The following is a 23,123-nucleotide window of genomic DNA, read 5'->3' as shown; positions in this document are numbered from 1 at the left end:
TGTTGTTAGCAGTTTAATAGTATTTCGACATTGGCTTTTTCTAACTATATGGTTATCATTTTAATTCTGAAGCTGACTTGAGCTCCAGTCTTGGAGAAGGGGGAAGTCAGGGTATGAGTAAAATGAACAACGACAATAATGGGTTTCCTTTGTTAATGGGGTTTTTAGCCCTCCTTGTTCTGAAGGTAGGCTTGCCAAAGCATTTGCTGAAATCTCGGAACATTGAGACCAAGGGGAAATAGTGCAGAGTGCTTTGTCCTTCTCTGTACCAAGCTGTAGAAATCATTCTAAATTAGCAAAAGGAGGAGCTGAATGGATCTGACTTGCAGATGCTGCATTATCTGAATGTCTCCTTTTCTAGGTGTGCTATTCTCTCACTTCATCCAAGCTTCAGAGATTTCAACATGTGCCGCCTATTCCTTTGGCAAGCCAAAGGAACAGTGAGGACTAGATGCTTTGTTTTTAATGGAAACTGGAGTTCTCAGCATTCAGTGAGTTGCAAACTTTGCCAAATCTGACAGATTTAGTTATTATAGCTTGTTTCTAAGTATAGGGAAATGTACACTGAAGCTTGGTTTTGATCATGGCAGTTGTTTGGCATTGACTGAGCAGTGTAAAAAATGTACGGGGAGTGATGGCAGGGCCCCCACAGTTGTGACTTTGAGGCCAGTGTCTCTGATTTAAAGCAAGAGGAAGACATGGATCCATGGCTTTTGCTGGTTATATGAAATGGTTTCATCTGTAGGATACTGCAGAGCTTCCTTGCTGACAAATGGATGGCAATTATTTCTTTACTTTAAGATATATGATGCAGCAGCTAAAAGAGCCAATATGATATTAAGCTGTTTCAATAGGAGTGTAGTGTCTAGATCAAGAGAAGTAATAGTGCCACTCTATTCTGCTTCGGTCAGATCACACCTGGAATAATGTGTTTAGTTCTGGGCACCACAATTAAGAAAGATGATAAGAAACTGGAGTGTGTCCAGAGGAGGGCAACCAAAATGGCGAAAGGTCTGAAAACTACCAAATCCTATGAGGAGTGGCTTAAGGAATTGTGTATGTTTAGCCTGGAGGAGAGAGGTTTAAGGGGTGGCATGATAGCCATGTTTAAATCTTTGAAGGGATGTCATGTTGAGGATGGAGCAAGCATGTTTGCTGCTGCTCCAGAGACTAGGACATGGAGCAGTGGGTTCAAACCACATGAAAGAACTTTCTAATGGTAAGAGCTGTTTGACAGTATGTTGGGGCTGATGAGTGTTTTTACTATGTGCCCCTCTTGATGATGTTGGACTGCAGCTCCCATCATCCTTCACCCTTGGCTGTGCTGGCTAGGGCCGATGGGCATTGCAACCTAGAAAAACCCGGAGGGTTATCTCTTTCCTCTTTGTTATTTGCCGTCAAATAGTCCCCTCCGCTTTTAATGAGAGTTCGGGCTTGATTTGCTCTAAACCCCATTAATTTGTCTTTCTAAATGAGTTCATTTTCTTCTTGTCAGCTTTCTTGTAATAAAGACCCAGGATAAAAGCCTGCTATATTTTGCTGCCTGAAGCAAGACTTTGAGTTTCTAAGGGGTCAAATTGCAACCTGACTCCTCAGAGGCTTGAAGTCCTGCTTCAGGTAGCAAAATATCTCAGGCTGCCCCTCGGTCTTTATTATAAGAAAGCTGACAAGGTCTTTATAGCAAGAATAATACATACAGCCTAAATATATTTGCAGTACATAGTTTGATGCAGTTACAATGAAAAATTGGTAAGATGTAATGTTCTTAAAGAAAAAAATTAATTTAAGAATAGAGTTTAAAAAGAGTTAGCATGGCATAGTGGTTTGAGTGTTGGACTACAACTCTGGAGACCATGGTTTGATTCCCCGCTCGGCCATGAAACCCACTGGATGGCTTTGGGTTTTCTTGGCAAGATTAATTCAGAGGAGGTTTGCCATTGCCTTCCCTTGAGGCTGAGAGTGTGTGACTTGGGGAAGGCAATGGCAAACCTCCTCTGAAGCAATCTTGCCAAGAAAACCCCATGATGGCTTTGCCTTAGGGTCGCCATAAGTTGGAAATGACATGCCGTCACACAACAACAGAGAATAAAACATTTCACCGTAGAAATCGTTTTAGCACATAGATTTCATTTCCTTTCGGGAGGGACAATAACTGCGACCTTGTGGGCATTTTCCCTGAGAGGCAATCCTGTTGATCACAGTGGGAAATTAACATCCAAATCGGAGTAGAGAGCTTGTAGCGCATGGCTTGGTTTCAAAGGCCCTCTGGCCCTCATTTGCCTCAAGCTGATCGCTTCCAGAGGACCTTTGAAACCAAGCCTCTGTCCGCCGGAGAGGTTAGGATCCCTTGCCTACTCTCAGCATTAAGGGCTTCCCCACCATCACCACCCCCCTAGGATACTCAATGGACTGGTGGGGTCACTATTCCTAGGGTCTAATGCGGTCCAAACTCCCCGCACTCCCCTATTGATGCCCTTGCCGTGAATTATTTCTTCCTTGCTGGGAAAATGTCCCCAGAACCAGAGGGAAAACGACCCAGATCTAGAGATGCTGAGTTAACCACAGTTAACTGGCTTCACGTTGCTCTTAATTTCAGTCCCAGCTGACCTGGCTCAGTGTTTCCCAAGATGGTTAATTAAAGTTCAGCTCAGCTTTCATCTTGGCCTAGATCCTCGTAAACAACGAAACTGCCGACACCAATTTGGAGGGACTTTTATCTCTGTAAACGCAGCCCCTTCCCTTTGCGATGAAGTTTCATGTTGTTTGTCCCACTGAGATGGTCCTTTTGGAATTAATTTCCTGCCGCCTCGGATTGTCGGGAGTTGCATTTGGATTTGCAGGCTGCAGCTCTGACTTGGCAGCATGCATGCATGCATGTCTTTGCAAGGAGTCATGAGGTTTGAATTCATTGTATTGATGGGAGAAGCAAAGGTGTTTGGGTCATTTCAGTCACGTCTCCCCATCCCATTCAGTTGTGGAGTTGGAAGCACACAAAGCACCACAATGAACAAATGCGTGTTTCAAGGAGAAATCGGATAATTTATCAGTTTTGTGTCCTTTGACATTTGTTTATTCATTCTATAAAAGTCAGGAACCTTTCCAGCTTCTGTGTTTCAAAAGGTTGAGTCTCCCTTATCCAAAATGCTTGGAGTTTGGATTTCGGGGAGTGAGAATTTTGGAATATTTGGGACATAAAAGACCAAATCGGAGAGCTTGTGGCTCTTGGCTTGGTTTCAAAAGCCCTCTGGGAGTGATCATCTCACACTTGGGATAAGAGCAATCTGTCCCTCTCTTGGCAACTCACTTGGCAAATGGAGCAGCGAAGGGAAGGGAAAAGAGAGAGTGTAGGAGGTGGCAGAAAGAAAAGCAAGAAGGAGGTAGATGTGCTGATTCCCATGTCCGTGATGCAGTGAATCCACTGTAAGTTTTAATTCAAACTTCGAGGGAGTTTGTTTATTTTTTTCATTTACATCCCACCTATTCTCCCCGGAATTGCATATTTAAAATGACCTATTTTGAAACAAATACAGATTCAAAGATACAAAAACCTAAATAATATATTTATAGTCGGCCCTCTGTATCCACGGATTCAACTATCCTTGGCTTGAAAATATTAAATATGTACAGTCAGCCCTCCTTATCCACAGGTTTTTTTATCCATGGATTCAAGTGTTCATGGCTTGAAAATATTCAAAAAAATGTATAAATTCCAAATAGCAAACCTTGATTTTCCATTTTATATAAGCCGCCAAGAAGACCCTGGGTGTAGCCAGACTGCAGAATGAAAGCAGTTTGATATCACTTTAACTGCCATGACTGTATCCTACAGAATCCTGGGATCTGTAGTTTGGTGAGATGTCAGAGGTCTCTCTCAGACCATGCTTGAATACCTTACCAAAGCACAAATCCTAGGATTCAGTGGGATGGAGTCTTGGCAGTTAAAGCTGTATCAAACTGCTTTCTTTCTGCAGTCTGGCTACACCCCTTTCTCCCTTGTTCTTACCAAATGAACCTGGGAAGGCAGTGAGATAGAGAGAAAGGTCCCTCCATTGAACTTGAATGGAGTCATAAAGGGAGATACAGGACTTCAAATAAGCTAGACCTAAACCACACAGGGCTTTATAGGTTATGCAAGGTACTCCAGAGAGCCAGCCTGGTGTAGTGGTTTCAGTGTTAGACTGTGACTTTGGAGACCAGGTTTCGAATCCTTGCTTGGCCAAGAAAACCCAGTGGATCTCCGTGGACAAGTTGCACTCTCTCAGCCTCAGGGGAAAGAAACAGCAAACCCACTCTGAATAAATCTTGCCAGGAAAACGCCATGCTAAGTTTGCCTTTGGTTCACCATAAGTGGGAAATGACTTGAAGGCACACAACGAGGTTATCCAAGGTGTCTTCCCCAGATAGGCCCGGTTCCTTAGAAAGGTAATGAAAACTATCTAAAACCTGGAGTGGGTTCTCTGCCTTACTGATCCAGATGCCCACCAAGCCAGCATTATAAACGTGCAGCAACACAGGTTTGTTGCCTATGCAAGAGTGTGTGTGTGTGTATCCATGTTTGATACGTAATGTGTGCAAGCATCCTTTGTACTGCAAGGCCGTTTCCACAATTGCATGAAGGCAGCGTGCAAAAGCTTCCATTTTCAAATACCTGGTGAGTCATCCAGAGTCTTCCTTGCCAGCCAGGGACCCTCTGGAGGTGTGTGGGTTTTATGAAAAAATAACTCCCACAGTGTTTTCGAAAGCTGATAAAAATATGAATCCTAGGATTGACTGGAGATAATCTTGGTCTCAAGCGTAGCGTTTTATGTCATTCCAGCACCGTTGATTTCTTAATTTAATGGCATCCCATTGGCAAATAAGAGGCAGGACGTTCCAACCATCTCTTTCTGCTTTAAGTTTCGGGGTGACTGTGGGCTGTGGCACACAAATCAGTTCGGATGTCGCGCTGGGTGTTCCTACAGCTTGGCTGTGACTCACTTAGCTTTAAAAAATGAGTGTTTTAAAATGTATTTTAGTGGCATTAATGAGTTGTGTAGATTGCGTGGAGTTGGGTGCAATCTAGGCAGGGAAACCTCTAAATGTTTTTGGACTACAACTCCCATCATGACTCATCTTTGGCAGGGAAGGCTGGGGTGATGGGAATGAATCCAAGGGCTGCAAAGACATACCTCACTTATCAAATCCTCTGGCAAAGAAGCTCTTTAAAAAAACATCCTTTTATACCCTCCATCAGTCCTCTTTTCCTCCTTGTCCTCTGTCTAGCTGGAATACTTTCAAGTGTCAGCAGTGGAAGAAAGTTGAAGGAGGGCTGAAGAAAGGCAGATGTCCAGTGTCAGGTTGCAGTAACACACCTTCAATAAACAATGGACAGTTGACCGTCCGTATTCAGATTCTTTTTCCACTGATTCAATCATTCACAGCTTGAAAAGATTCTATCCATCCATCCATCCATCCATCCATCCATCCATCCATCTATCTAAACCATGATTTTGCCATTTTGTATAAGGGACACCATTTTATTATGTATTTACTAGGACTTTAGCATCCACAGATTTTGGCATCAATAGAGAATAAAACTCCAGTGGATACCAAGGGCCCACTGTACATTGCAAAGAAAGTTTCAGAAAGAGGTTCACCTTTTGCAGGTCAATGCAGCCGTTCACAGGGCTGGCAAGACAGAGGTTTTGAAGAATTTGTAGATTGAGTGCATAGACCATCCACTGGTCTTGCTTTGCCTGACTGTTTCTGGTTTCCAGACCTTCAAAAGAAGGACATGTTTGAATGACTCAGAGGTGATAGCAGCAACGGAGCAGTATTTCAGTGACCAGACATCAGAATCTTTTGTGGAAGGGTTAAAGAAACTTGAGAAATGATGCTTTAAGTGGATCAAACTTTGGGGTGAATATAAGGAATAACGTGTAATAGTACCACTCTATTCTGCTTTGGTCAGGCCTCACCTGGAATACTATGTTCAATTCTGGACACCACAATTGAAGTGGGGTATTGAGGATCAGGAGCGCATCCAGAGTAGATCAGAATGGTGAAAGGTCTGGAAGCTATGCCCTATGTGGAAAGACTTAGGGAGCTGGGTATGTTTAGCCTACAGAAGAGGAGGTTAAGAGGTGATATGATAGCCCTGTTTAAATATTTGAAGGGATATCATATTAAGGATGGAGCAAGCGTGTTTTCTGCTGCTCTAGAGAATAGGACTCAGAGCAATGGATTCAAGCTACAGGAAAAGTGATTCCACCCAAACATTAGGAAAAACTTCCTGATAGTAAGAGCTGTTCAACAATAGAATATGCTGTCTTGGAGTGTGGTGGAGTTTTCTCCTTTGGAGGTTGTTAAGCAGAGGTTGGATGGCTGCCTGTCAGTGCTTGGATTGTGTTTTCCTGCGTGGCAGAAGGGGGTTGGATTGGATGACCCTTGGGGTCTCTTCCGACTCTAGGATTTTATGATTCCATATAAGTTTCATAACTCTAGGTCATTCCTTTCTTGGTGGATGTGAGAACTTTTCAGCACTCCCTCCTAGTAAAGCTAAGTAAAAAAACATTTTATTTTGTCCTTTCCATCCAGTTGTGCATTTGTAAATGGTCCAGCCTGGCATCCTGTAGTGTTGCATCTTGCCCTGGGCTGTGAATGTTTTAGTGTGCCAATTCAACCTGTATGGTGACTGCATGGTCCTGCTTTTTCTGCGAACAGGAGGACACGATGGAGTCCTTTCTTGTTCCTTGGCTGAAAGGAAGCTTCTCTGCTGTGCCATTCAGAGACCTGTGCCGCTGTGTTCTTGCTAGCAGGCGGGTCGTAAAAATTTTGCAGATGTGGGAAGGTTACAGCACATGCCCAAAATACACCCCCTTGCTCTGCTGCTAGGATGGCTACAAGGTCTTAGCTGCTCCCAGGTTTGGTTTTTGGCTTTCCTGCAGAGGCACTGTGCTGATGTGGTTGCAAGATGCCCTACCCATCCCCATTCATGGCATCAGGTCATGGACGTTTGCCAGTTACAAACCAGATACCGTTGGAGCACCTGCTCCCATCCCATCTCCTTGCTTGGCTTCTAGTGTGCTATCTGTCATTTCCCTTGGGTGCCGTAACACAAAGCTTGTTGGGTCTTACGTTGTGCGGTGACTCCTGTGTTGCTGCAGACGGCGCTTCTGTGTTGCGGTCCTCTTCGGGAAGCTTGAACCACATGCCATGTGCTGCAGAGCAGGTCTTCCACGGCAGATTAATGGCTCTGTCAAGCTGCGCCATTCCTGAAGTCAGTCCCAACAAAAGTATTCTGATGGGGTTTTCTAAAATGCCTAATTTTTTTTAAGAGTCGAGAGATGGTCTCCTTTTCTGTCCTTGGCATGCATTTTCCTGCTTCTGCATTTTCAGTTTAAATGGCTGGCTTTGGGGGATGACACACTTTGAATGTGCCTCTGTGTTAAACAATCTGCACACAGGCAGCAGTAGAATGGTTGCCTCCAACTCCACATTTTTTCCAAGATGTCCTCCCTTCCTCTTGGTGTGCAGAAACAGATTGAAGTAGCAGTTAAGTCTTTTCTCAATGTTGCAACTAGACATATACACAAGAGGGAGCTGCAAAGTAGGAATTAATAATCATAGACTCTTAGAGCTGGAAGGGACCACAAGGACCATCAATAGTGCCCAACCTTGGGGTCCTCTAGATGATTTAGACTTCAGCTTCCATTATTCCTGGCCAAGTTGACTAGGACTTCTGGGGAGCTGGGGTCCAAAACAAATGAGGACCAATGGTTGGGAACCAGTCCAATACCTTGCCATGCAGGAATACACAGTGAAAGCATTCCTGAAAGAGGCCCATCCAACATCTGTTGGAGATGTCATTTTTTCACTGGGTTGTGGAATGCTAATATTTCAGAAGGGCTGTCTTTCCAGAGGACATGCTCCCTCTGTGTACCCACAGAGAGAAGCTTTTCTTGGTGAGCCTGGGCTAGCGATGAAGGGGCTTGGATGTGTCAAATGCCAGGTTCTTGGGCTACCACTGGGATTGACAGCACTGTTGGCAGTGTGCCTTCCAAATACTTTCTGTAGGGAGCTAAAAGGAAGGCAAGAGGGCATGGCTAAAAGACAGAGAGCATACGGCTAGAACATTGTCACAGCCGTTGGCTTGGCTGGATGCCGAGCGTCACAACCTGGGGGGAATTTTTTCTTCCTCATATAGACAGCTTAATAAATTCAATGTCGATATTAAAAAGAAAAATGCAGAAGAAAAAGGAGAAAGCAAAAATGGAAAATGGATGCATTTTAGCCGAAGCCTTCAGGTGGTCTCGGGAAGGTTAAAATGATTTTTGTTTTCTTATGCAGGGTGTGCCTGTCCTGGTTGTTTAGTTCACACATGCACATTGTTAGTTTTGAAACTGAAAAATTGCTTGAAATATGTTCAACTGCTGAGACATGCTCAAACTACACATTGACTTATGCACTGCAGAAGCAATGCAGTTTGACACTGCTTTAACTGCCATGGCACATTGCTATGGGATTATGGTGTTTGTAGCTTTGTGAGATATTTAGCCTTCTCTGACAGAGAGCTCTGATGCCACAACAAACTACAGATCCCAGGACTCAGCTGTAGGAATTACAGATGCTGTAGGAGAAAGAAAGAAAGATGATGTGAATGTGGTTTTGAAGATTAAAATAATAGATAGGAATGATAAAACAGGATATGGCATGAATGAAAGGCTTTCTTTTATAGATATTTTTTGTAAGATTTTACATAACTGTGTTGCATTTTGAATAAAGATGTACAAATCCCAGGATCCCATTGAGCCTTGGCAGTTAAAGCAGTGTCAAATCTGCATTATTTCTGCAGTGCAGATGAGACCTGAGATCTACCTGTACATATTCCACTCTGGTGTGCCATAGTGGTTTGAGCATTGGGCTGTGACTCTGGAGACCAGGGTTCAATTCCCAGTTTGGCCATGAAACCCACTGGGCAAGTCACACTCTCTCAGTCTCAGGGAAAGCCAGTGGCAAACCTCCTCTGAACCTTGCCAAGAAAACCCCATGATAGGTTCACCTTAGGATCACCAAAAGTCAGAAATGACTTGAAGGCGCACAATGACAACAACAAAGTGTAATGCTCATAGCAGTTTTAAGCTGTTGTTTTTGTGCATATGTATCTGTGGGGGATGCTTTGGAAGAAACGGAAATGTAGTAAAATGGATGCCATACATTTCCTCTCCTTCCCTCTCTCTCTGTCTCCTTTTCCTTCAGTTCTTTGGGATGAATAGAAATGGTAAGTGGATTTACGAACTGGATTTTCTTAGTGTGGTAGCTAATTCCCCTTCTCTTCTCTCTCTTTCTCTCTCATTCTGGGCTTTCGTCTGCTGGCCTGAAGAGCGGCAAGGGCCTTTGGAGATTATCTTTCCCAAAACCATCCAGAGGGCAAAAATGGTTCAGGTAAGAGGAATTCTGAAAATGCCATGATGGGTTTCTTTCAACATGGGTGTGTTTGTGGTTTCAGTTTAAATAAATGCTGGCCCATGTGCAGATATGTGTTTTAATTTTACCACTATGTTTTTAGCTAATTTCGTTTTATGGTATGGGCTGCTCCTTGAGTTCCATACTGGAGAAAGGTGGCATATCTATGCAATAAATAAAATAGATAAATACAATGGCATATCAATGCAATAAATAAATACAATTTGTATCCGGTGGGGTTTGGTTCCAGGACCTTCCAGGGATGCCAGAATCTATGGATGCTCAAATCCCATTAAATACAGTGGTGTAGTAAAATGGTGTCCCTTATACAAAGTCACAAAATCAACATTTGCTGTTTACAATTTATACTTTTAAAAAATATTTTCAAGCCATGGATACGGAGGGACCACTGTTTTTCACAAAACTGAGACAAGATTAAAAATAGTACAGTTAAAAACAGAAAAATGTGACATTAAAACAGAATTAATTTTTTATACTATTAAAACAGGTTGTATGTAAAAGAATAAAGTTGCACATCGTAGCTTCTGATGCAAAATCTTGGCCAAGATTTCTAATGTCTGGCTACAATCCCTCCCTCTCCTTTCCTGATCATGTCCACAACACAGAGGTGCGTTTAGGTCCCTAAATGTGGCTTGTCTTTGTTTCAGATCATTTGCTGGCGGAATCCTACATCGGGCAGGAAGACTCTCCCGAAATGCACCAAGCGACCCAGAACAAGCGCCGGCTGTCGCTCATTTCCGACGGCAAGTTTGAGCGGAGCTTTTCGGAAGAGCATGGTGAGAAGATGATGAGCGAGGGCCCCAAGCCGCGCGTCTACACCATCTCCGGGGAGAGGCCCATGCTTTCCCAGCACCAAAGTGAGAGCATGGAGTTGGTGGTCATCAAAGGAGCTGGGCAAGAGGAGGAAGAGGAGGAGGATGTAGAAGAAGAGGAGGAAGAACATTGCTCCCAGGGCCAGCCACTACAGAACGGGGGCAGTTCCCAGAACATCAACAGGCATTGCAAAGGGAGCTGGGCCAGCAGCCGCCAAGTTTCCAAGGAATGTCCTGGCTGCGTCCAGTTGGCCACACCTTCTCAGCCCAGCTTTGATCTGGAGCATCATCATCACCATCATCATCATCACCACCATCACCAAGCGGGAGAGACAGGTTGGCGCCGGAAAAAGCTGGAGAGGATGTATAGCATCGATCGTGTCTCAGGTAAGTGCTGAATGTGGGAGCTACAATGTTGGCTGGATCAGAGGACTATCCTGCCTAGTTTTCTGCCTCCAATAGTGGGCAACCAGATGAACTCACTGTAATGATTATTATTAGTAGTACAGTGCGCCCGCACCATGTGCGCATGCACTATACGCGGCTTTCAGCTTATGCTGAAGCCACACGGCAAAATGATGGATGGCATGCGCTCTCTCCCGTGCGTCAAGCACGAGCCCCATTATATTCAATGGGACTCAAGCATATGCATTTTTCGCCTTATGCAGTGGGTCCGGAATGGATCCCCTGCGTAAGGTAAGGCTCCACTGTAGTATTATTTATTTATATATATAGCACTGTAAGTTTTGCATGGCACTTTACAAGAGTTTCAAAACTACATAAAACCTGCCCCAGGCATACAATCCAAAAGTCATAAGATATAAAACATCATACAGTAAATAAACAATTTATTCCATTACAGTGCAACCATAAAACTATGAAACTATAGATAGATAATAAACATTAGTCTGGATCATTAGAGAATATGAAACTGCAATCTGACATGCTTCAGAGAACAGAAAAGTCTTTAGTTCAGACTTGAAATGAGCAATGTTATATAGTCTATTTGCTATGCTGTATTTGGAGCCATTCTGGAGTAGTGGTTTGAGTGTTGGACTACAACTCTGGAGACCAGGGTTCGATTCCCAGCTCAGCCATGCAACCCACTGGGTCATCTTGGGCAAGTCACAGGCTCTCAGCCTTGGGGGAGGCAATAGCAAACCATTTCTGAACAAAACCTATCAAGAAAACTTCATGATATATTTGCCATAGGGTTGCCATAAGTCAAAGATGACATAGAAGGCAGACAACAACAACAAATGCTGTATTTAATGGGCTAAATACCTTAAAGGCACACGATCCCCTCTGATCTTGGAAGCTAAGCAGCAGCATCCCTGGTTAATGCAGTGGGCCCTTGGTATCCACTGGGGTTTGGTTCAACAACTCCCAGGATTCCAAAGGATAGAGTAGTATCAATTAAAGTAGTATCAAACTGCATTATTTATACAGTGTACAAGCACTTTAGGACTGAATTTTTGTGGTATAGTCCTTTAGACATTCAAAGCTGTGATTTAGTTCCTTCCTTCTTCTTCCAGATGAAGTTCCTATCAGGACCTGGTTTCCCAAAGAGAACCTCTTTACTTTCCAAACCGCTACAACAACTATGCAAGCGTAAGTGAAATGCTAATAGTACTAAGACTTGTTAGAGTTGCAAATAAGATTTCTATTACCTTTTCATTCTTTTTATGAGCTACAAAGCAGTTATTTTATAACTTCATCACAGTTCTTTGTTTGCTTTGCTCTGCAATTTATTCCTGTTTATATATCGGTTGAGTATCCCTTGCCTGGAAATCCAAAATACTCTAAAATTCAAACATGTCCATGGAATTGGCTGAGACAGTAACACCTTTACTAATGGGATTCAGTGTGCACAAACTTTGTTTCATGCACAAAGTGATTAAAAATATTGTGTATAAAATTACCTCCAGACTATGTCTACGAAGGTGTCTACGAAACATAAATGCATTTCGGTCCCATCTCCAAGAGTTATCATTACGTATATCATGCAAGTATTCCAAAATCCAAAGAACTCCAAAATCCCAAACATTTCTGGTCCCAAACATTTTGGATACGGGGGACTCAACCTGTCTTTTGCAACCCGGTTTTTAAGCAAAGTCCTTTAAAAGGCAGCTTTAAAAGTTGCCATACCTTTTTTTTTTTTTGTGGCACACACATACCATAGATTTCCCCCCCCCTGGAGAATCTCCCTAAAGCCATTAGCATCCGAGGATTTTAGTACCAAAGCATGAGGAGAGCAGAATGATAAGGAAGAATCTCTCTTTTTCTAATGTGTCTTTTCTCTTTCTCTCCTCTTTCCTCCTTGCTTCTTCTTGGGACCATCAGCATCTCGTAAGTATAGCCTCGACCACCCATTTCCACAACGTGAAATATACCCTTCCTTGTTTGTTGACATCTTTAGGTAAAACCAGCATTTCCCTTGCTTTCTTTGGCCACTGACGGATAATACAAAAAAGGATCTAGGGCACTGGTTTCTCCTTCTGCCCAAGTTCTCCCCTTTGCAGAGAGACTATAGTTTCTAGGTCCTGCGGTTCCATTTCTCTCTCCACTATTTGGTATACTTCCTGGGCTTGTTTGGTAACACACTTTGACAGGTGAATGCCTGAAGATTAAACCCAACTAGCAAGGAAACGCTTCTGTTTTCTCTAATGTTCCTTTATGCTTTATCTTTTTCAACTGCGCCCTGCTTCCAAGAGACCAGGATGGCAAGATTCTTGGTCTTTGTTGCTTTTCTGCTTCTAGCTTATTGGTAATCTAGGTAAGAAGAACTAAAGGGATTGTGAGGCATGATGAGAAATGGGATGTTGGAACTGCAAGCACCCAGTGAATTGTATTTTTGTGTTCCCGCAAAAGGTTTCCACTGAAACACATTGGTGTGTCCCAAACTTTGGTCCTAATAGGAGTTTGGACTACAACTCCCAGCTTGGCTAACAAGTCAGGAATGCTGGGAGCTGAAATCTGAAACAACTGGAGCAGCTACATTTGGGAACCACTGCATTTGCTATTTCTTTTAAGTTCTCTCTTTTAAAAAGCAGCATCTTGAAGTTTGCTGCTTCTTTTTCTTTTGCCCTCCGGTAGGCATAATACCATTCTGTTGGGAAAAGGGAGCTGGCAGACTGTATAGTCCACTCCTCCTCAAACCTTGGTTTTTCCAGGAGTTTTAGGATTTCTACATCCAGAATCTCCTGCCAATGTGGCTGATGGTGAGGAATCTTGGCATCCAAAACACCCAGAGCACCAACTATTGAGAACAGTTGATCTAAATCTAACCCCAAGCTCAGCACAGGATTTGACAGCATAAAGTATAACCATAGTATCCCAGAAAGTTGTCTGCCCAGCTTCTGCTCAAATGGCCTCCAGAGAATAAAAAGCCACCATCGCCCAAGAACTTGTGGTGGAGCTGTTTGAGATCTCTGGCCATTAGGAGGTTTCTCTTAATGTTTAGTCAAAATCTGTGTCTATCCCATTGTTATTTCTGTGCTTTCCCCATCTTTGGCTGCTGTTGAGATGGTCGGGGAGGACATTGCGTATTTGAATGGGAGAGGTGACAGCTTTGGTCTTCCAATATATGATGCGATCTCCTTTCCACAAACTCTTCAGCTGTGGCATCTCCTGGTCTATTTGTGTCCGCTCCTCCTGCAAACCAGCGTGTCACATATGGTCAACATGCCTGTTTGCTGTTTCACCTCACCTTGTTTTGTGGTTCATGTTGTGGCTTGCGTCTCTGCCTCTTCTCAAGTGATTTGCCCCCTTAATTCATGTTTGGGAGCTTTGAGGGCTCTCTTTCTTCTCTCAGTCCCTTTCTCCTTTCCCTTCATGTCATTTCCCAGTTTTGAAGCTATTCTAGTTTGGTTTTAATGCCTTCAAACTGGTTTCCCAGGGCATTCAGGGGCTACGCGGAGAGGAAGAGACGGAAGCGCGAGAATGATTCTGCAACTCTGATCCAGAGGTACGAGGGCATCTTTTCCTCGCACGGGTTCAATCCTTGCCTTGTCGATGCATGGGCCCACCAGCAAAGGGGCATTGGTGCGGCTTCTTTCCCCCCAGAAAAAATGATGGCTGGGAGTTGGTGCATATGCTAGAAGCCTCCATGCTGGGAATTGTTGCATCAAAATGATTCCAAGGAACAAAGTCAGGCAGTTCCTTGATCCTTAATGGGACACAGTCACTCCAAGCTGACTTGGCAAGACCTGGAGGCCAAACATTTGCTAATGTCTGATGAGATTCCAACATGTAAGACTCATCTGTGATGTTTTGACCTTCTTGGATGGAACAAACAGAGATGCCCAAGAGGATGATGGTGTGTGTTGCCTTTCTCCCAAAGTGGTACCCAGGGTGGCTCCCCTAGAGAGGCAATTTAAAAAACTAGCTGTAAATATAATAACATAGGCTTCTCCTTGAAGCATTTGAGGGAATGCATCAGTCCTTTAGACTGCAGATGACCACAGCCTGCAGGCTAAATCGAACTTCAAAATAGCTTTATTTATTCATTAAATATATTTGTATCCTGCCCTACCAGAGCCAGTGTGGTGTAGTGGTTTAAGTGCTGGGCTATGACTCTGGAGACCAGGGTTTGAACCCTAACCATAACCCCAATCTGGTAGATCTTAATCCTCAGATATGCACATATGGGGAGAGTCACTCCCTCAAATATCAAGGCCCCAAGCCATTTAGGGCTGTAGATACCATCCCAGGCTCCTTGAGTTTAGACCAGAAATGTATTGGCAGCCAGTGCAGTTCTTTTTAAGACTGGAATTACATGTTATCCATATAATATTCCATTCTGAAGTCAAGCCGCTGCATTTTGCACTAGTTAAAGCTTCTAAGTCTTCCTCAAGGGCAGCCCCATGTATAGCGCATTAGAGTAGTCTAATCAAGAAGTTACCAGTACATGGACTACTGTGGCAAAGTTATCTATACCCAGTTTTATTTGGCCCGTGATCACATTAATGAATTCAGAGACAGCTGCGTGAATATCAGCCTGCCAAGGGATCTTACAGTATAAGACTAAACTGTGCAAAAGAAGTTGTAGCAGGAGCTTTCATGGACTTGGGTCTATTTTCTCAGATGCAGCTGAGGAAGTTGACCAAGTCTACAAAAGTTCATGCTACAACTTCTTTCACCAAGTTAGTCTCAAAGGTGCTCCAAGATCCCTTTGCAGCCTCAAGGAATGTTAATCGAGCCATTTTAAAACAAAATCCACTCCTTTGGCATAAGAGAAGTAGTGGAAGGCAAGGGATGGGACCATCTAGTCAGTTTCACTTCCTCCTGAATTTAAAAATTTTAAACTTCACGTTCCTGTGGTCCAAATAGGGAAATTTTGGCTAACTCTTCAAAAGCAAACAGAGGCAAAATTCTTCCCCATCTTCACCGGTTATGCTTCATAGCTACGGCTGTTCCCAGCATGGATAAAGAGGGAAAGCCTCTCAGAAAAAGAGAGGTGGCACCCTTAATTCATCCCCGAACGGTAAAGCTTTGTGACATGTGTCCCATTAAGAAGGCTGTGTGATGGTGCAGAGTTCCTTGGGATGGCCATTCGCCCTCTTGAGAAAAGTTGGATGGCTCAGTGCCGATGGATGTGGTACACTTTGGCCATCCCTGCTTTGTCATTCCAGTTGGGGAGAGCAAAGCTGAGCGCTTGCTGCTGCTACTTGGGGCTCAGCTTTCCGCTTTCCTTGCGCAGCTTGTCAAGGGAACAGACCTTGAGAGTGGTTGACCACAGAGCCCATCCTGCCAGTTTGATGCCCCTGCCAGTTCCCAGGCTGGCTTGGCAACCGCCACTGCCTTGTCTTGGCAAAAACTGGTGCTGCAGTGCTATAAGCTCTCCCTCTTTTTCCCCATCCTAAACCTTCATTGCATATTTGGTAGGAGAAGCAAGCTTGGGATGGACACTTCTGGTGCAAGGTTGGCCTCTTCCATCTCCTTGGCTGCGAAGGAGAAGCGCTTTCTTTTGCCAGCAGACTTTGGCATTGGGGCCGATGCAGCCTTTAGGGCAGGGCAAGGAGTCCTTTTTGGCTGCTTCGGTCATAAAGTATGGAGCTTTTGCTGCAGCGGATTGAGGCTCGACTGAGAAACTTGAGTGTGGTTGTAGCTATTTTTCCTTCCCGGAGAATTTGGAAGCACTTCATGCTGGTAGTCCAGAGGAGGATAGGATCCTGTGCCGGGAACGGAAACCATTCCGATGTGGGGCAAGAATACCATTTTTTGTTCTTTGTTCTTGGGGATGTTTTGAGAGGTGAGTTCAAAAGACCCAATCTAGAACCATTCTTGGTTTTTCTACTAGCATTTCTGTTTCCAAAAAGCAAACTTGTGATTTATATTAGGGACACCATTTTACCATCCATTGTATTTAATGGAACTTGAACATCCGCAGATTTTGGCGTCTGCACTGTGCCCTGGAACTAAACCTCAGTGGATACCAAGCACCCACTGGATGTGCAAATATAAGTATTCCAAAATCAAAACACTTCTGGTGCTGAGCATTTTGGATAAGGAAGATGCAACCTGTACGTAAAGTCAGGACTCAGAAAAGGATGTTTAATTTTGATTTACTGGAACCTTTAATGTACAGGAGCCCTTTCCAGTTTTCATCCTGGCAACCCAAGTTGTGCTCCTTCTTTTTTTGTCTGGTGGTACCGATTATTGCCTCGTGGTTGTGTTGGCCCAAATCAGATCCCCCCGGTTCCACCTAATTGAGTGTTGTGCGCCTCATGCTGGGCTCAGCAAGGGGTTGTGAGCATCTCCATGGTAACTGAGTCTTGTGTGGATGTGTGACAGCGGTTGAGCATTGTGTACTCTTGCAAGAACGGGCTGATTCTCTCTTTTTCTCTCTCTCACGCACGCAACGTTCTTTCCGTGGCGGAAACTTGTGGTTTGTACTTGGGTTGTCGGATTCTCGCACTGATCATCGCCTATCCCTCACAGTCCTTGCCCCGTTGCAAAGAAACCCATCGACCCCAGTGAATTTTCTCCCCTTTCCTAATGGAGAATCCTTTCCCAGTGAGATTAATGTTAACACCATCTCTTTCCTCAAATTCCCATCCCATTTCCTCCGCATCGTCTTTTAAGGTAGAGCCGGAATGCAGTTCGTCAGCAGAAAAAAAGGGAAACAAAACTGTACCGTTCAGCACAAAAATGGGGGGAAAGCGGCACAGAGACTGTGCTGACCTGAATATAAACACTTCCTTCCCCCTCTTTTGCAATTCATCCCCGAGGGGTATGTTTTTCCTAGAGTAAAATCTTATGCCTTGGCGGCCAAGTGTGAGACGTTAAAATATTAAATATTAAAATATCAATTTGTCTTTTCCGGAAAAGCCTAAAACTGTAAACTGGGAATACTTACCAAAAGAAAGAGAGAATGAGAGAAAGTAAGAGAGAGAGAGTGGTTTAGGAGAATATAACCTAAAGGTTGCATCTGCACTGCAGAATTAATCCAGGTTGACCCCACTTTTACTGTCATGGCTCAATGCTGTGAAATTCTGGGAATTGTAGTTTGTTGAGGCACCAGAGCTCTCTGACAGAGAAAGTGCAATGTCTCACAAAACTATAGCTCCCAGAATTCCATAGCATGGAACCATGGTAGTTAAAGTGGGGTCAGCCTGGATTTATTCTCCAGTGCAGATGCTGCCAAAGAAATTCAGAGGTTTACCTGAATTAGACTGCATCCTCACTGCAGAAATAATGCAGTTTGGACATTGCTTTAACTGCCATGGCTCAATGCTGTGGGATCCTGGGATTTGTAGTTCGTTGTGGTGCCAGACGTCTCAGACAGAGAAGGCTAAATAGCTCACAAAACTATAAATCCTAGAATACCGTAGCATGGAGCCATGGCAGTTAAAGTGGTGCCAAAACTGCTTTCATCCTGCAGTGTAGATACAGCCTTAATTTCAACTAAATCTCTTTTTCCCATTCTGTGGATGACTTGCACACCGTAAGTCGGAATAGACTTGAAGGCACCCAACAACACATACTCAAATACAGGTATTCCAAAATCTGGGGGAGATCCAAAATATTTCTGGTTCCAAGCATTTCGGATAAAGGAGACCCAGCTTGTATTTATGCTTTAGGAGGGGGTCTCTATTAGTTATAATAAGTGCTTTGCTGAATCAGACCAAAGGTAGCATGTGGCAGTGAGGCTTATTGCCTCCGAACATGAGGGTTATAGGCAAGGGTTAAGCCAAATACTGTATATGAAATGACGGAGCCAAGTGTAGGGATTGATGTGGCTCTCCAGATCTTGGTAGACTACACTTTCCACCTCTTTCTATTCTAGCTAAGGCTGCTGGGAGTTGCAATCCAGGGACACATAATTCTCATCCCTGATCTAGTGGGTGTTTCTTATTTTGGACTTCGGAGTTGTTTTAAATATATACTTTTCAGCCCACAGGTTTGTGATGCAGTCTAAGAGGGCTACCATATGTCCTTATATTCCTGGACATGTCCTCTTTTTCAGATATATATATATATGGTATTTAAAGCAAGTGTCGTCATAGCAATTGTTTGGTTTGAAGTAAAAAAGGTGTGCTTGTTGGGTGAAATTCTGAATAGAAGCCTATCTGTTTGTGGGTTATATGCGACAACATTTACAGTTGACCTCCCCTTTGGTGATACTTATAAATTTCCCCACCGAAACCAGTGGCTTTTCCAGTTAATGCAAGGCTGGCCCTATTTATCTATATGCATTTTGCTCTTTATCTATATGCTATATATGCACTTAAGATGGTTAACAGCAAAATTATACACATGATATTTTATTATTGTTTAAAATGGTTATAATATATAAGTAATGGGATTCTTTAGATGCGTGGATACTAGATGAATGTGTGCACATGTAAAACAGCATGATTTTGTCGCTTTGTTTAAAAGTACACATGCAGCAATGCTAGTAAAACTGGTGGCAGTTGAATTAAGTGTTATTCATTGGCTATGTTAAGCTGTCCATGAACCATAGTTTATTGTGATGGGAAGAAGCATAGGCTCTTGTTTGCTGTCTTGTCTTCTCTTGTGTCCATGATGACAAGTTTGTTGTGTACAGACAATATGATAAGTGCAAATAATCAGAAAACGGAAGGAAGAACATCCAAACTATTCCGTGGCTGAACCTGTTCAAGAGAAGAGGGAACAATGTGTGTGAACCCATGGCTCACAAAGTTTGTTCCTGCTATGATAAACTATGGTTTATCGTATTCAGAGATGTAGGTGTGTTGCTTTGGATCAGTATACAAAGGTCTAGCATCTTTGATCCATGCATTTGATGAAGTGGACCTAGCCTCTGAAAGCTTATGCTATGGACATCTTTCTCTCAGTTAGTCTTAAAGATCATCTTGCTAGTGCTTTGAGCATTGGGTTATGACTCTGGAGATCAGGGTTTGATTTGATACCCGGCCATGGAAACCTACTGAGTCGCCTTGGTCGAGCCACATACTCTCAGCCCCAGAAAAACCCTTGATAGTGTCTCCATAAGGTTGCCATTAGTTAGACATGGCTTGAGGGCACACAGCAATGACAAAGATCTTTTTGCGCATGGTTTATTACAGCCTCCAAAGAGTAAAAGCCCATTGAAATAAGTGTCTTCTGTTTTTGGTAGGGAGACAAAGAGGAATCCAGACAAATTTCAGTTAGGAGAGCACTTTTTGGTGAAACAGATGGAAAGAAGGTTGCTTGCAGATTTGCACTGCTTGCAAATTTGCACTACCACCCTCCATTCTAGCAATTTTGGATCTTGAAAAATTGTTGCTGTTGTTGTTGTTGTGTGCCTTCAAGTTGTTTCCGACTTATGGCTGCCCTCTCATGGGGTTTTCTTGGCAAGATTTGTACAAAAGGGTTTTGCCATTGCCTTCCCCTGAGGCTGAGAGAGTGTGACTTGCCCATCCAGTGGGTTGCCAAGACCAAGCAGGGAATCAAACTCTAGTCTCCAACTAAACAGTTGTGCAAAGATTGTATTCGGCAGGAAAAAAAATACAACAGGGAGAAAGGACTCAGCAGTTTCTCTTCCTCATCTTCCCCTTCAGATTGCAACCTCAGCAGTTGCGTTGTGTATAGCGGTGAACTATCTCCCCCAAAGGAATCATGGAACTAAATAAATCACTGTTTCAGTGAATAGGTCCAGAATTGACCCAGCTTGATTTAACAGATAATTAGAGGGAATATTCCAAGTGACAGATGTAATGTAGCATTGTCGCCATCTAGTGGTGATAATTTGCATTACAATATTAACAGAGAGATCATGAGCTGCCTCTGCACTGCAGAAATAATCCAGTTTGACCCCACTTCAACTGCCATGACTTAATGCTATGCAGTTCTGGAAACTTAATTTTTGTGACGCATTTAGCATCCTCTGTTAGAGAGCTCTGGTGCCACAACAAACTACAGTTCCTAGGATTCCATAGCATTGAGCCATGGCAGCAAAACTGGTGCCAACTTGGATTATTTCTGCAGTGCAGATGCAGCCATAGCCAAAATGGCAGGACTGCAAGACCCAAGCGAGCTGGAGCTGTGATGATGCCCCTTGCCTCTAACACAGTGATTCCCAAACTTTGGTCCTTCAGATGTTTTGGACTTCAGCTCCCAGAATTCTTGACAGCTTAGCTGGGGCTTCTGGGAGTTGAAGTCCCAAACACCTGGAGGACCAAAGTTTGGGAACCGCTGCATCTTAACATATCAAAGGGGCCATTCTTTACTCAGTTGTCACTTTGAACCTCCGTTATGTTTTAGGGTGATACTTGATCTAGATCATAAGTTGGGCTCCAGGTGTTTATGCCGAATTGAGGAGAGAAGTCCTCGATATTTTGACTCTTTTCCAAGGCCAGCCTAAAATACATTGCTGCCTGAAATGGAGCAGTAAATGACACTCATCCTCCACCACCATCCCTTTTTACCCAAGTTGAGATATTTATTATCCAAAGCCAGCCATATAATTTGGATAGTCGAGGCATAAAATCCCATAAGTACCTCCTTCTTCTTTTCTGGCAGTAAATAAATGGATCTTGTAGCACTTTTGAGACTAATGGTGCCAAAGAAGCTGTAGCAGGAGCTTTGGTAGACTTGGTCTACTTCTTCAAAGGGATCTTGTAGCACCGTTGAGACTGACTGTTCAAACGAAGTTGTAGCACAAGCTTTCGTAGACTTGGCTGTAAAAATTCAGTGCAAACAAATAAAAGAACTAACAATTTGCTGCCTTCTCCTGACATCCTATTTTGACAGTGGAGGCAATTGCCTCCCTTTGCCTAATGGTAGGACCGGCCTTGTTCCTTTTCTTTCTTCCAAACTGTCTCCATGCGCTGTTTGTTGTACAGTTGGCCCTTCAAATCCATGGATACAACCATCCATGGCTTGAAATTATATTAATATATATATATCAAACCTTGATTTTACCATTTTATAGAAGGGGCGCCATTTTACTATGCCGTTGCATTTAATGGGACTTGCGCATCCATGGATTTTGGGATCCACGGAAGATCCTGGAGCCAAACCCTAGCGGATACCAAGGGCCCACTGTACTTGCCATTTGACAAGACTGGCCTGTCCAGAGGTTTAGTTTTCTTCCTAAGTCTTGGCTCCCCATACTTGACAAGTCTTTTTTTTTCTTTCCCTTGTTGCTTCTTTCAGAAATTTCAGGAAGCATCTACGCATGGTGGGGAGCCGACGCATGAAGGCACAGAGTGAGTGAGGGAACTGGGGACAATGGTGGGTGCATTGCATTATGCTGCGTTGTCTCTCGAAGTCCAGTGTCCTCTAGATTCACTTTTTCCTAGCCAGGGTCCCTCCAGATACTTGGACTGCAGCTCCCATCAACCCCAGCTAGATGGACTGTGGGATAAGAATGCCAAGGACACACCAGTCAATGCAACACTTCTCTGTTGTTTTCAGACATCAACCCTGCAGTTAAAATTTGCCAAGCAATGACCTCCGCAGTGGACTAGGACCAATTTTGTCTTGCTATACTGGAGCTGTGTAATCCGAAAGGATATTTTAAATACTAATTTTAACCTGTGTTTTTATCTTTTATTCTGTATCCCCTTTTTATCTGGGCCAGTCTATGACCGTAATAAAGATTCTAGTCTAAGGATGATGGGAATTGTGGTCCAAACATCTGGAAGGCGCTTGCTGGGGGGGGGGGGGGGAACCTTTCTTAGTTGCTTCTTGCTTGGCTTCCTCATCTGGACCAAACCATATAAAGAAACATTATCTGCCTTTCTTTCCCGTTCCCCCTTTCTCAGTCTGTAGCGCTAAAGAGCTAGGGATGCATGTGGGTTTTGGGTTTTTTTTCTGGTCATAAAAACTGTTGTAACGATTCCCTTATTACTATTATTATTTAATTTTTTTAGCCTTTGCCGAGCGGCGAGAGAGGAGCTTCAGCCGGTCCTGGAGCGACCCCACTCCCATTAAGCCCGAAAACCTCAATGATTCCCGAGAAAGTACGTTCCTTTGTGTACTTGGTTTCCCCACCCGACCCCAGGTCCAAACAAATTGTTTTGGCACGGACTCGTATTCCTAGAAGTGACAGGGTCAGGAGTTTGAGTCTCTCCCTGGACACTTAATATAGCTGGGATATAGAGTCGAATTCCAGGCCCAAAGAGATAGTCTGTGGTCAGGCATGGGTGGTATGGGATAGGTAAGAACAGCTAAGGTTGAGTTGGCGCTTTGGTTGTGTATTCAGGTTTGATCTGGAAAGAGTTAGAGGTGGCTTCTATTCCCATGGAGGGTATCCAACCAGGGTTTCCGATGTCCTGCACAAAGGCAGTTCCTGGCACCAGATGCTTGGTACCCCTTTTGGTTTGATGACAAGCATCCTTTAGGGCTTCATCCTTGACCATCTTCCATAGGGCA

At 43.7% G+C, this 23,123-nt stretch overlaps 1 protein-coding gene across 2 annotated transcripts in view; it reads left to right on the top strand.

The window, feature by feature from the left end:
• The window catches only part of LOC149308079 (NMDA receptor synaptonuclear signaling and neuronal migration factor-like), a 38,495-nt gene that overhangs the window by 3,622 nt on the left and 11,750 nt on the right, over nucleotides 1–23,123 (top strand). The window contains exons 2-8 of one of the 2 annotated variants that reach the window (XM_089535042.1): nucleotides 9,362–9,423; nucleotides 10,113–10,664; nucleotides 11,813–11,888; nucleotides 12,621–12,626; nucleotides 14,176–14,244; nucleotides 21,903–21,955; nucleotides 22,622–22,711. In XM_089535042.1, the coding sequence (XP_089391168.1) occupies nucleotides 9,362–9,423; nucleotides 10,113–10,664; nucleotides 11,813–11,888; nucleotides 12,621–12,626; nucleotides 14,176–14,244; nucleotides 21,903–21,955; nucleotides 22,622–22,711 (908 nt within the window). The remainder of the gene's footprint in view (nucleotides 1–9,361; nucleotides 9,424–10,112; nucleotides 10,665–11,812; nucleotides 11,889–12,620; nucleotides 12,627–14,175; nucleotides 14,245–21,902; nucleotides 21,956–22,621; nucleotides 22,712–23,123) is intronic. The other variant, XM_089535041.1, reaches the window with a different exon arrangement.

The sequence above is a fragment of the Sceloporus occidentalis genome, unplaced genomic scaffold (assembly GCF_023333645.1).
Source record: "Sceloporus occidentalis isolate IW3139 unplaced genomic scaffold, rSceOcc1.0.p SCAF_8, whole genome shotgun sequence".
Lineage (NCBI taxonomy): Eukaryota > Metazoa > Chordata > Lepidosauria > Squamata > Phrynosomatidae > Sceloporus > Sceloporus occidentalis.
Note: the sequence above shows the minus strand (reverse complement) of the source record. Positions and strands in the feature narration are given on the sequence as shown.